A 14,612-nucleotide genomic window follows, 5' to 3' on the forward strand; every position below is an offset into this window, starting at 1 on the left:
ATGACCAAATATTAACATGGCTGTATGTATACTTTTGACCCAGCAGATTTTGTCACATTTTCAGTAGACCCATAATATATTCATAAAAGAACCAAACTTCATGAATGTTTTTCTGTGAACAAAAAGAATGTGTTTCAATCACTATCACAAAAAAGTAAGAGTTATAGGCCAAATTCTTTTAATCCAATGTGGCCCCCGGGTCAAAATGTTCGGGGGCCCTTAGATTGAATCATTCTTGCACAAACGCCACAACCAGATGGGAGTCCAATGGGAAACACTATATTATTGAAAAAAGGTCTATATCAGTGGTCCCTAACCTTTTTGTATCCGCGGACCGGTCAACGCTTAATAATTTGTCCCGTGGGGGGGGGTTATCCTTTTTTTTTTTTTCTTTGTCATGAAAAAGGGACGTTTTTGTGATGAAAAAGGGAGGTATTTGTGGTTGGTGCACTAATTGTAAGTGTATATTGAGTTTTTTATGTTGATTTAATAAAAATAAAAATAAAGTTTTTTTTTTTTAATAAAAATGAATACAACATTTTTCTGCGGCCCGGTACCGGTGGTTGGGGACCACTGTCTTAGGCTATTAAATATGGAGAAATGGCAGGATGAAACAAATAAGGTTAGTAGTTTTAATTTTGGTGAGTTAAGCTTTTAAAAATAGTGGACAGTCTTTCTCTCGCTACACACACGTTGGTTTGACAATAACGCCGCCTTGCCAAAAAATTGCCCGGCGCACCTGTGGACTGCGCAGGTGGGCGCATGCGCACACCCCCCCTGAGCACTTATTTCGGCTGGGCACAAATTTGGCTTGACACCGGTACCAATCGGGCCGCGGCACGGTACGGTGGTTGGGGACCACTGTTTTAATGTATACACATATACCATATTTCCTTGAATTGCCGCCGGGGCGCTAATTAATTTAAAACCTCCTCTCACTCCGGCACTTACCAAAGGCATCTAGTAAAAAATTGAGTGTGATGTAAGCTTGGACCTTAAAACCTACTGAATTGCTCTTAATCTTCTTCCCTTTATGCGATTTCAAATTACCGGTATTGAAATCAGCCTCCTCCATTTTGAAAATTATGACAGGGGAAGTGTCACTCGTGATGTCACAAGTTTGACCAGGCGGTAATACTAAGCATGCGCTAATTATTTTGCGAAGTGAGTTTGACCCGGCAGTAATTCAAGGCAGGCGCATACTATATGCCAGGGGTAGGGAACCTATGGCTTTAGAGCCAGATGTGGCTCTTTTGATGACTGCACCTGGCTCTCAGATAAATCTTAGCTGACATTGCTTAACACGATAAGTAATGAATAATTCCGTTGGTACTCACAGTGTCAAAAATAACGTTCAAAATATAAAACATTCTCATGCATTTTTATCCATCCATCCGGTTTTTACCGCACCTGTTTAAGAAGTCACATTAATGGTAAGAAGAATTTTTTCTAATTTTTGGTTAGCCTCAGAATAACAATGTTATTAAAAAGAATAACAGACTTATTATACTCTAAAAATGTTGGTCTTTCTTAAAAATGCACGCATATAGTTGTATTCAGTGTAAAAAAATATATATATTAAATGGCTCTCACGGAAATACTTTTAAAAATATTTGGCTTGTATGGCTCTCTCAGCCAAAAAGGTTCTCGACCCCTGCTATATGCCCTGCGGCAATTCAAGGAAATACGGTAATCTTCATACTGCTGTTATTATATGCACCAAGTGTTCATTCAAGGCCAAGGCAAAATTACGTAATATATACTGTATGTCACGATATAGCCTACAAATATCGCGATATTAAAAAAAGGCAATATCGCCCGGCCCTATGAGTAAGATTACTAATTTAGTTTTACTATTCAAGTGGACCCTGTGGTCAAAAAGGTTAAAACTCCCTGCTTTAAGTAACCATATTATTTTTTTCATAAAGGCTTGCTTTTTTTTGTATAACAGTAACGTTAGCTAACTGGCTGATCAAAGAAGGAGTGACGTCACTATTAGTAAAATAGTTACAAGCAGTCGTTATCGCACAAGGGTACGGCAGAAAACACGGTGGCGGTTGTAAAACAAAACGAATATTACATTTCATTTTTTCTTTGGAACCGCTGGCCGAAAGCTTAACACATTAATAAGTCTGCGTACAGCCGTGACGTGGAGGAAGTGGGAGAAGAGCCGCCTGTCAAAAGCAGAGCATCACAGCCAACATGGCGGACTGGGGTAAGCAAGCAACTTGGAGCGGATAACAACATGTGTTATCCACTCGTCGTCGGCTTTGATATGAGAACACATCGCTCCTTTGTTACATCGCTGACTTGTGACATGTGTTGTTTGTTTGCTTTTTCTTTTTCTTTCTTACAGACGTTGACAGCTTCGAGCCGGAGGGGACGCCTCAGAAGGCGGTACAGGACAAATGGGAAGGCGAGGACGAAGACGACGATGTTAGAGTATGTAGAAATGGCGGGTTTTGTCTGATATAATTAGTCACTTACGGTTTAATGGCGTTCTTGTACTGTCTTTTAGGTTAGTAGCGCAGCGGTTCAACGCCGCGCCGCACTCGGCTAACACGAGTAGCGAGCTAGCGGCTAACTCATGTAGAATTACAACCTGCCTGTGACCAATAGTTTGCGCACGGCCCCAATCCCGCTCTAATTCCAAATGTATCAATGATTACATATGGAGGGTTTTGACGTGGTTTTAGTTGTCTTCTTGTTTGAATTCTAGTAGCTCGAAGCAAGTCTAAGTTGGTGTAGCAGGCGTGCTAACATGCGTGCTAACTCCGCGCCGCTTCGTGTCCAGAATGGATAATAATCGACGACACCAGCGTGTTTACTCCAAAATGGATGTGTGGTTTTTAAACTCACGGACATATAATTGCGTGATATTGGTTGTCACAAACCAGTGGCCGATATTAACTATAGTATGACGTCAACAACACGAGGCAACCGCTAGCGCGCCATGCTAATTTGAGCTGTTAAGAACAAACATGGTGAAGCGACCAAGATTTTAGGTTTCATTTTAATGTTGGCAAGTATTGGTCTAGGTGCTGTGACAGTCCATAATAGTTTCTGTACACCCACAAAAATTGCCTCAGGGTGGGGAGCTAGTTGGAGGCCTCTTCCAATTGTTCTTTTTTTTTAAACCGAAAGTGATGACTAATCACTGTATTATGTACACTCATAGGTGGGCAGAGTACATAAAATGTACTCTAGTTAGAGTATATAAGTATAAAGTAGTCATTAAAAGAGGGCTGGGCGATATGGCCTTTTTTTTTCGTATCTCGATAATATTAGGCCATATCGCGATACACGATATATATCTCTATTTTGCCTTAGCCTTGAATTAACACTTGATACATATAATCAAAGCAGTATGATGACTCTGTGTCTACATTAAAACATTCTTGTTCATACTGCATTAATATATGCTCAATTTAAACTTTCATGCAGAGAAGGAAATCACAAATAAGTCAATTGACCAAAACTGTATTTATTAAAGTAATTAGCAGGTGACTTTTCAAATGATGCTACATATTAGCTGTAATGCTACTTTTGGTAGCATTGAAAATGGTTTACAACACTGTACTGACAATATGTTAAAGTGGATCTTTACTTTTTTAAATTTTTATTTTGTCTATCATTCACAATCCTTATGAGAGACGAGACAAAATGTTATTTTTCTGCTTGAAGCTGAACCACCGCCAGACGATGGAAACCCTGCTGTTTTTATTGGGAATTAAGTCTTCCTTCGTTACCAGATCCGCACCTTCTTTCTCTCTTATTCCCACTCGTACGGCTACGTTAGCAGCTAACGTAGCCAAGTCTGCTACTTCCCTGCTCTGAGGGCGTATACGTTTGTGACAGTATGTGACTTATGTAAGAATGTGCGCCTGCTTGTCTGTGAGAAGGAAAGAGTGAGAAGAGCCTGAAGTGTAATGCCCGCAGCTAGAAGCAACTGCGTGAGAACGTATACTCGAATATTACGATATAGTCATTTTCTAAATCGCACAGAGACAAACCCGCGATATATTGTATGTATCGATATATCGCCCAGCCCTAGTATGAAGTCAACAACATGAGGCAACCGCTAGCGCACCATGCTAATTTGAGCTGCTGTTAAGAAAAAAAACATGAAGGTGACGCGATCAAGATTTTAGGTTTCATTTTAATGTTGGCAAGTATTGGTCTAGGTGCTGTGACAGTGCATCAAGATTTTAGGTTTTATTTTAATGTTGGCAAGTATTGGGCTAGGTGCTGTGACAGTGCATAATAGTTTCTGTACACCCACTAAAATTGCCTCAGTATGGGGTGCTAGTTGGAGGCCTCTTCCAATTGTTCTTTTTTTTTTTTAAACAGAAAGTGATGACTAATCACTGTATTATGTACACCCAGAGGTGGGCAGAGTACCTAAAATGTACTCAAGTAAGAGTATATAAGTATAAAGTACCGTATTTACCGCACTATAAGGCGCACCGGATTATAAGGCGCACCTTCAATGAATGTCATATTTTAAAACTTTGTATAAGGCGCTCGGAATATATGCTTCAGTAGAGGCTGGGGTTACGTTATGCATCCTTTAAATGGAGTTGTGCTAAAGGGAATGTCAACAAAACAGTCAGGTCAGTCAAACTTTATTCATAATTCCAAACCAGCGTTCTGACAACTACGTTCACTCCCCAAATGAATAAACAGCTGTTTATTATTTTCCCCGATTCAATAAACACGTAAAAAACAGTCTGATACTGTTACGGTACATCAAACGTTAGTGCAATTACAATATAGTAACACTCGAAATAGTGCGAAGCAATAATGTATCAATAACTCAACGTTGCTCAAATGATAATGTCACACAACACAGAAAATAAACATGTAAAGCTCACTTTTTTAAGTTATTCCTCATCCACGAATCCCTCAAATTCTTCTTCTTCAGTGTTCGAATCAAACAGTTTGGCGCATACGTCTCGTCGAAGTCGTCATTAAACGAGTCCGTGTCGCTGCTGTTAATGTTAAATTCCTTCGCTGCTGCTCTATTGCCGTGTTCTACTGTGTGACTGATCGCCTTGAGTTTAAACTCTGCGTTGTGAGCGTGTCTCTTAATAGGAGCCATTTTGGGGTCTTTACATAAACACACAGAAACAGCACGCCTCCCGCAGTCATATATCCCAGCATGCACCGCGCGCTTCTTCTTCTACGGGGGAAAATAAGGTTGGCAGCTGCTTACCATAGTTGCGAGATTTCCACCCATCCATCCATTTTTTACCGCTTATTGTGGCTCAATATTGGTCCATACATAAGGCGCACCGGATTATAAGGCGCACTGTCAGCTTTTGAGAAAATTTGAGGTTTTTAGGTGTGCCTCATAGTGTGGAAAATATGGTAGTCATCAAAATAGGGCTGGGCGATATGGCCTTTTTTTAGTATCTCGATAATTTTTGGCCATATCGCGATACACGATATATATCTCGATAGTTTGCCTTATTCTTGAACTAACACTTGATACATATAATCACAGCAGTATGATGACTCTGTGTCTACATTAAAACATTCTTGTCCATACTGCATTAATATATGCTCATTTTAAACTTTCATGCAGAGAAGGAAATCACAACTAAGTCAATTGACCAAAACTGTATTAAAGTAATTAGCAGGTGACTTTTCAAATGATGTTACATATTAGCAGTAATGCTACTTTTGGTAGCAACGCTTGTGCCCCACGCTTGACAAATTACAGTTGTCTATTCGACATCTTCCCACTTGAAGCTGAACCACTGCCAGACGATAGAAACCCTGCTGTTTTTATTGGGAATTAAGTCTTCCTTCATTTGTTACCAGATTCGCACCTTTTTTCTCTCTTATTCCCACTCGCACGGCTACGTTAACAGCTAACGTAGCCCAGTCTGCTACCTCTCTGCTGGGGGAGGGCGTATACGTACCGTATCTTTCGGAGTATAAGTCGCTCCGGAGTATAAGTCGCACCTGCCGAAAATGCATAATAAAGAAGGAAAAAAACATTTAAGTCGCAGTGGAGTATAAGTCGCATTTTTTGGGGAAATTTATTTGATAAAACCCAACACCAAGAATAGACATTTGAAAGGCAATTTAAAATGAATAAAGAATACTCAAATATCTCAATATAATCATTTTCCATATCGCACAGAGACAAACTCGCGATATATCGCGTATATTGATATATTGCTCAGCCCTCTTTCGTAGCTATTTTTTAAGGTTCTTGGACTACAACTGAAGATGTGTGTAAAACATTAAACATATTCAATTTACTGCAGCATTTTTTTTTTTTTTTAGATGATCGCACATGATATAAATGTTTTTTTTTTTTAGTTTTAAAGTAAGCATTGACAATTTGAGCTGCACCTTGTCACTTTTTACAGTCGGTACTTTTCTATCAACTAAATTAGTCTGATTTCTCAAATCATTCAATTTTTTTCACACCTACATGTAAAGTTGTAGTTTCCATGTGTATATCTCTTAATTTGACACAGTGTACCTCTTGTACGCTATTGGGGCATTGTTTAGCTATGTAATAATGTAAATACAGTAGAATAGAATGGAACTTTAAAGCTCCGTATAAAACGGATTGGTACTTTTACTACTTTGGTGCTGTCGATAATATTTTAATTTGTTTAAATGACACTTGTGGTATTTTGAGACAAGTTTTGGGTCCGTTGGATATTCTTCCTCTTACATAGTGGGAATTTGTCAGAAACATTCGGATTTAGCTGTCAACACAACCACAATTCCTTAGTTTAGCTGTAATTCCTAAAGGGTAAGATTTTTGTAAAAACCTTATAATATGGTAATGTTTTAATGCTTCAATCACATGCTCGTTTATTTATTGTTTTTTTGGGTTGTGTTAACTGTCACCCTAATGTCAACAACATGAGGCAACCGCTAGCTCGCCATGCTAATTTGAGCTGCTGTCAAAGGAAAGCATGAGGTGACACGATCAAGATTTTAGGTTTAGTCCGTAAAGGTCTCATTTTAATGTTGGCAAGTATTGGTCTTAGTACTGTGATAGTGCAGGTGAATGCCATAATAGTTTCTGTACACCCACTAAAATTGCCTGAGGGTGGAGCCTCTTAGAAGTGTTTTGTTTTTTTAAACAGAAAGTGATGACTGATCACTGTATTATGTACACCCAGTGGTGAGGCGGAGTATCTAAAATCTACTCAAGTAAGAGTATACAATATACATTATATGCAATTTACTTAATTTTTTTTTTAGATGAGCGCACATGATATACATTTTTGTTTTTAGTTTGAAAGAGAGCATTGACGATTTGTGCTGCATCATGTCACTTTTTTACAGTGTATGTTTCTATCAACTAAATTAGTCTGGTTTCTCATATCAGTTGATTTTTTTCACACCTACATTAAAAGTTCTAGTTTCCATGTTTCTATCTAATTTGTTGCAGTGTGCCTCTTGTACACTATTGGGGCATTGTGATCATTTCAGCTTGTTTAGCTATGTGGTAATGTGTATACAGTAGATAATGTAACTTTCAAGCGTTCAAGTACTTTTACTACTTGATGTTGTTGGTAATGTTTTAATTTGTTTAAATGATGCATGTGGTCTTTTGAGACATGTTTTGGGCCTATTGGAAATTCTTCCTCTTAAACAGTGTGTATTAATGTCAGAAACATTTGGATTCAACTGTCAATACGACAATTTTAGTATTGAGAAGGCTTAGTTGAGCTGTAATTCCTAAATGATAAATACCAGATTTTTGTAAAAACCTTAAAATATTGTGCTGATGTCTTTAATACTTCAATCACATGCTTGTTTATTTATTTATTTATTTTTGGTGGTGTTTAATGTCACCCTACTGTAGATTTAACATTGGCCGCAAGTGATTTTCATTGTTGAAAATGTTGGTGACTAGTACTGTCCATCCATCCATCCATTTTCTACCGCTTATTCCTTTTTGGGGTCACGGGGGACGCTGGCGCCTATCTAAGCTACAACGGGGCGGAAGGCGGAGTACACCCTTGACAAATCGCCACCTCATCGCAGGGCCAACACAGATAGACAACATTCACACTCACATTCACATAGTAGGGCCAACCTATCCCCAGGTCCTGCAGTCCTGGGTTCAATCCCAGGCTCAGGATCTTTCTATGTGGACTAATGTTAATTGATTTAAGAAGAAAATGAAGTGGCCCACAACAAAACATGATTACTATTAGGTGCCAAAAAAAGTTCACCTACTTTCTGGTGTGAATAAACCTCCAATCTTGGAAAGCATTAGCCACATTTATTGTACTTAATAACTTGCTTGTTTGCTGTTAAATACTTTGAATATCTGCAAAATGCTAAATGTAATTTATTGGTGAATTAGATTTGCAGCTACCTGATCAGTTAGCTTGTAACTGTTGCCTGCTAAAATTTTTTTAAATAGAAACCGACCTTGTTTATCTTCACAGGACAACTGGGATGATGAGGAAGAAGAGGAGAAAAAAGCTGCCGCGAACAAAATAGGTAATGTAATGATTGTCCCTATGTTTTCAAACCTGGCTGCTTTCAGTGCTGTAAAATACTTATTTTGTTTTTTCAGAGGTTTCAAAGGTTTCTGAAAAGAAAAAGTTGAGTGAAAAGATTAAAGAGAAAGAAAACCGTTTAAAGAAAAAACAACAGGAGCTAAAAGAAAAAGAATTGGAAGAGCAGGTGAGTTGTTTTTTTGTAGTATCTGTAGTTATTTCTTGCATTGATACTTGGAATTGATATATAACTTAAGATTTCTCTTTAATTAGCAAGAAAATCTAACCCCTGAAGAACAAGTTGCAGAGAAGTTAAGAGTGCAGAAGCTACAGGAAGATGCAGACATGGAGTTAGCAAAAGATGCCTTCGGTAAGACGAGCTGCCCTGTGAAGTATTTTAGTGGGTTCTTCCTAGGTCAACATGTGCCTTTAACATTTTTCTGACATTGATAGTAAGTCAAATCATCGCTGTCAACATTATTTCTAAAACTTTTTCTTATTTCCAGCTTTGTCTTTTAGGTGCTGACATGTCATCAAGCACTGCTTAATACTGTTGGCACATCAACTTTTTTTTCTTTGCAGGAGTTGGGAGTTCTTCAGTAGCTGGAATTGATGCCATGTGTCCATCTTCCAAAGAAGACTTCACAGAATTAGAGAAATTGCTAAAAGAGAAACTATCCCAGTTTGAAAAATCAGTCCATTATTCAAGCTTTTTGGATTCATTGTTTCGGGAACTCTGTATTACATGTAAGCATGTTTTAATTGAAGCACACTGATTATCACTTTATCAGAATACTTTCAGGCAAATCGAACTTCTAACACTATATGGTTGCTCTTTCTCAGTGGAGGTGGATGAGTTGAAGAAAATAAGTAACTCCCTTTCTGTTCTACTTAGTGAAAAACAGAAACAAGAAAAGGTAAGAGACAGAATACTTGTTCTGGTTTGTTTTATGGCTTCTAAGGGGCACTGTTTACTTGACCTGAAATGATCAAACAATGTACCGCACAATGTTTAGTGTACTGGTAGTTTTAATTTTCTATATTCATGTAAACATACAAAATTTACCATTCAAAGGAAATGTTTCAAGTAACCTCTTAACATTAACACATGTGAAAATGGTTTACAACACTGTACTGACAATATGTTAAAGTGGATCTTTACTTTTTTAAATTTTTATTTTGTCTATCATTCACAATCCTTATGAGAGACGAGATAAAATGTTATTTTTCTGTATTCTAAGATGTTCAAATTGTCTTATGGGTGGGTAGCAATGCACCTAATGGAAGCAATCAGTTCAACATCTAAATCACTTTGAAAATAAAACCATCAACAATACTTAATTCCATAACCTGTTTAATAACCAAGCTGTAGCAGCATTATTATTATTATAAGAGGTAAGACTGAGAAACTCTTTATCTAGTGTAGTAACACGTCGGTGGGCTATGGTATTAGCCGTAAAAGCTAACTACGGAAAAAGATAAGCTAGGAGCTGTGTCAACACAAAACACGTTTGACTTTGTAATGCACAACACAATACCAAAACACCTGTCTACCGACTGAAAAACATTAACAATCATATTACAGTATCTGTAAAGTATTAGCCCACATATCATGTTTTGTTTGTACACATCTAGCCAGACAGAAGACATGCATGACGTGCTGAGTGTGTCATGATCAATATTTAAAGTGTGACTCACTCAATGGACGGTTGTGCATTTGATCCAGCTGGCCATGGATGTTTTTTCTGGTTTATTTTGGGGTAAGCACTCCATTTGTGTCGACATAGCTTGTGTCCAACTTCCACGAATATAGCGTCGTCACTTTCACTACACTCTTGGCTTCCGTCTGCTCCATTGTCTCACCACACCAAAAATGTATTCGTTCATTGCTAATGATTGCAATCTTAGTCATCTGCACCAAGTACCGTATTTTCCGCGCTATAAGCCGCCCCGTGTTATAAGCCGCACCTTCAATGAATGGCATATTTAAAAACTTTGTAAACCTATAAGCTGCACCGGGTCATAAGCCGCGCCCACGCTGCGCTAAAGGGAATGTCAAAAAAACCGTCTGATAGGTCAGTCAAACTTTATTAATACAAACCAGTGTGCGAATGTGCAATAGTAACACTCAAAATATTGCAGAGCAATAGCAACATCAATAACTCAACTTTGCTCGAACGTTAATGTCACAGCACACAAAATAAACATTTAAAGCTCACCTTCAGAAGTCATTCCTCATCCACAAATCCCTCGAATTTTTCTTCTTCGGTGTCTGAATTAAAAAAATTGGGCGAATACGGCATCCAAAATGGCGGGCTCCGTCTCGTCGAAGTCATCAGAGTCAGTGTCTCTGTTGCTGTCCGGCAGTTAAAATTGATATACAATTGGGAACCCCCAATAAAAACACCTTATCATGCCCTCCCACTATTTAAGAAGTACTGGTCTCACCCCCCCCAGTCCTTTTTAATAACTCAAGTACAGGATAAGTCTGTGTACCACATGTCCATCTAGATCAGTGGTTCTCTATTTTTTTCTGTCTCTAGGAGACAAAAATGTTGTCACACCCCCTGAATTGAAATTCTAATGAGAACCTGACAATAACTATTTAACATCCGCTTTACAGGTAAATTGAATGGTTATGCACGTACAGTACAGGCCAAAAGTTTGGACAGACCTCATTCAATGTGTTCTCTTTTCTTTTTCATGACTATTTTTACATTGTCACTGAAGGCATCAAAACTATGACTGAACACATGTGAAGTTATGTACTTAACAAAAAATAAATAACTGAAAACATGTTTTATAATCCAGTTTCTTCCAAATAGCCACCCTTTGCTCTGATTACTGCTTTGCACACTCTTTGCATTCTCTCGATGAGCTTCAAGAGGTAGACACCTGAAATGGTTTTCACTTCACAAGTGTACTTAAAGCGCGTCGGGAATGCCAAGTGTGCAAAGCAGTAATCTGAGCAAAGGGTGGCTATTTTGAAGAAACTACAATATAACATGTTTTTAGTTATTTCACCTATTTTTGTAAAGTACATAATTTCACATGTTTTCTTTTTTTTTCACAACGATGTAAATTGTCACTGAAGGCATCAAAAACTATGACTGAACACGTGAAGTTATGTATTTAACAAAAAAGGTGAAATAACTGAAAACATGTTATATATGTCTACTGACTGAAAAACATGAACAATCATATTACAGTATCTGTAAAGTATTAGCCCACATGTCATGTTTTGTTTGTACATATCTTGCCGGACAGAGGACATGCATGACGTCCTGCGTGTGTCATGATCAATATTTAAAGTGTGACTCACTCGATGGACAGTTGTGAATTTGGTCCAGCTGGCCATGGATGCTTTTTCTGGTTTATTTTGGGGTTTATTTTTTGTTAAGTACATAACTTCACATGTGTTCAGTCATAGTTTTTTGATGCCTTCAGTGACAATCTACATTGTAAATAGTCATGAAAAAAAAATTCAATGAGAAGGTGTTTCCAAACTTTTGGCCTGTACTGTAAGTATACTTGGTCATATATCCTGGTTGAGCAAGTTGAGTTGATTAGTACGGTGCTGCCACCTACCTTTCAAAAATGTAAAACGAATAATATTAGAAGTCCCTTGTCTCTCAGGCCCCACCTGACACACTACTGTGCCCCTACTGGGGGGCCTGCAACACTATTTGAGAGACTGGTTTAACATAACTTTTACCTTTTTTCATGCAGAATGTTAATTTCTTTATTGTCAAAAAACAAATCATATAGAAAGTGAGAGGTAAGAAAACCAGGTTCAACTAAAGTACGAGCAGGGTCTGTGTTATTGCCCTGTAGTCTAGGGCCCCGTTTACACTAAGGTAACCCAGGGTAAATCCTACCTAGCCTTATCTTTGTCCACACACACACAGACACACACACACAATGGGCGTTTTAGACCCCCTCTGTCAGCCAGTGCAACGCGATCTGATTCGCATGCACCGAAAATGCGTACAGTGTTGCTTTGTTTTCAAGTTCTTAAATTGAACTTATCTGAACAATATATAATTGCGGTATTTCAATGAACTGGAATCCAGTGTGCTGTGGGGCCCTATTGTAGTGAATCACACCTGAAACATCAAAACATAATCAAATCTTTAATGGACATATAAAAGTAGACAATGTGACAAAGAACATTTGACAACAAACAAGCTAGGGATCTAGATATCTTATCAGGCCACTCCTCACTCTTTTGCCTTCACCTTCATTGTCCATTCATTTTTGGTGACTTTATATACTGTGGACCTAGACGTTGAGTCCGTGACATACATGGCGGACAATAACTGATAGTCTGCTTTGCCATTCCAAATGCATTCGCTGTTTTCTGTAGTTGGTCTTCTCTCGACGGCCAGGTAATACTAAGCACACGCAACCTGTTTTATCACATTCACGGGAGCCCGCATTCTCGTTGTCTCTCCTTCGACAAATGGACAAAGTTTTTTGGTAAGTAGGCAAAAGATCCCGGAGAAGCATCAGCTGACCTGGACATTGTAAAGTTCTCTTGCCATCAGAGAAGTGTTGTATCTGAAATAGTTGCAATCGCTTTCATGTGTGATTTCCACAAGTGTATATACATGTCGAGGAAGGAAAAACACGGCATGTCTGGATGACTCTCCTCCATATGACGCGGTCTTTCTGGTGTTACCTCTTCTCCGAACTCAGGTTGTTGACGATCAATGAGTCCATACATAGCTAAGAGCCGGAGATTCAAGAAAAACACGGTGCACTTACCCGTGTAAAGATTTGTCAGAGGGGGGAAAACCTTATATGCTGGTTTAATGTGGCTAAAACAGGGCTTAGGCTAATTCTTTATTTAAGGGGTTATCCGGCTTAGTGTAGACATAGCCTTGAGGAAAGATTTTTAGCAAAAAACTTAATTTTTATTGAATCGGAATAAGTGGTTTAGATATCTACTCACCTTGTTTCCTATCCCAGCAAATGAAAGCCAAGAAGAAGAAGAAGGGTGTCGTGCCCGGTGGTGGTTTAAAAGCACAGATGAGAGATGACCTGGACTATGGTGGTTTTGACGGCGGCTTCACCCAAGAGTATGAGGACTTCATGTGACACAGGCTCCGCTGCCACGTCATGCCCCCTCTTCCAACCTTGAGGGATGAAACGCTACCTTCCTTTGCTGTCCAGTGTCATCCTGGAAGATCAGAACTATATGTTGCCCCCTGCATCTTGCTTCAGTGACTTCAGGGACTGTACTGGTAGCATCCAGGCTCACTTTCTCTTAACATTTTAAAAATAAGAAATTGCCTTTTCTCTCTTCATGCATACTGGACTCACATGCAAACTCACATGATTAAGTTTATCTGTTAGGTAACCTGCTTCAAGGGAGAATACGTGTGTACTGTGTCTGTTTTCAGGGCTCATTTTCAAAGAAATGTTGCTACTGTCAGAATAAGAGACATAGTTGCAGTTATACATGTAGTGACATAGAAACAGAAGGTTCTATGCAAATTCTTAAACCAGAATGTCATATATATTTTGGGTCTCACTTGTGGATGGGTTCTCTTACAGATAAGTATATAGTATCTATAAGTGGTTGCCAAATGCAAAGCAATTATCAATCTTTATAAATGGAGAGTTTATTCTGTTAAACTGACAAGATGTTTATTTACAGAAAGTATAAAAACAGGTTAAAGCTAAAAGGGAAGAATGAATATAAATTAAATATGACTTTAAACCACCACAGCCATACTATGAATCTGGGATGTCTTGAAAAAAACTGAGCAGAAGTATTAAGTGGTATTGTTTTGTGCATGACAACTATCATTTGCTACCAACATGATTTATACTAGTGCTGAAGACTGGATTAGAATTTGGATGAACATGTTCAAAATGGTCTCTAATCATGACTTCTGCAGGCTTGTATCAAGTGTGATGTGGAAAATGGGATTTATGGATATCCCCCAACCATGTCTTCATATGGGCTACAGCCATTTGAAAGCGATATATTTCTCTTTTCTAGAAGTTGACCAGTTGCAATGTTACATGGAGAATTGACTACTGTGTTGACATTAAGCTATCTGCAGTGTTTTATAAACATCTAATTTAATAAATCACTGGTCAAAACAAAGTGTT

The 14,612-nt window shown here is 38.4% G+C and overlaps 1 protein-coding gene across 1 annotated transcript; it reads left to right on the forward strand.

Annotated features, from left to right (window-relative positions):
- Nucleotides 1–2,016: 2,016 nt before the first annotated feature.
- Nucleotides 2,017–14,607, forward strand: eif3jb (eukaryotic translation initiation factor 3, subunit Jb). The gene is made up of 8 exons (XM_061887362.1): nt 2,017–2,215; nt 2,357–2,442; nt 8,436–8,490; nt 8,567–8,676; nt 8,763–8,859; nt 9,072–9,236; nt 9,333–9,406; nt 13,461–14,607. Exons 1-8 carry the CDS (start codon nt 2,203–2,205, stop codon nt 13,587–13,589), a joined length of 729 nt encoding a protein of 242 aa, XP_061743346.1. The 5' UTR covers nt 2,017–2,202; the 3' UTR covers nt 13,590–14,607.
- Nucleotides 14,608–14,612: the final 5 nt, after the last annotated feature.

This window comes from Nerophis ophidion, linkage group LG25 (assembly GCF_033978795.1).
Source record: "Nerophis ophidion isolate RoL-2023_Sa linkage group LG25, RoL_Noph_v1.0, whole genome shotgun sequence".
NCBI lineage: Eukaryota > Metazoa > Chordata > Actinopteri > Syngnathiformes > Syngnathidae > Nerophis > Nerophis ophidion.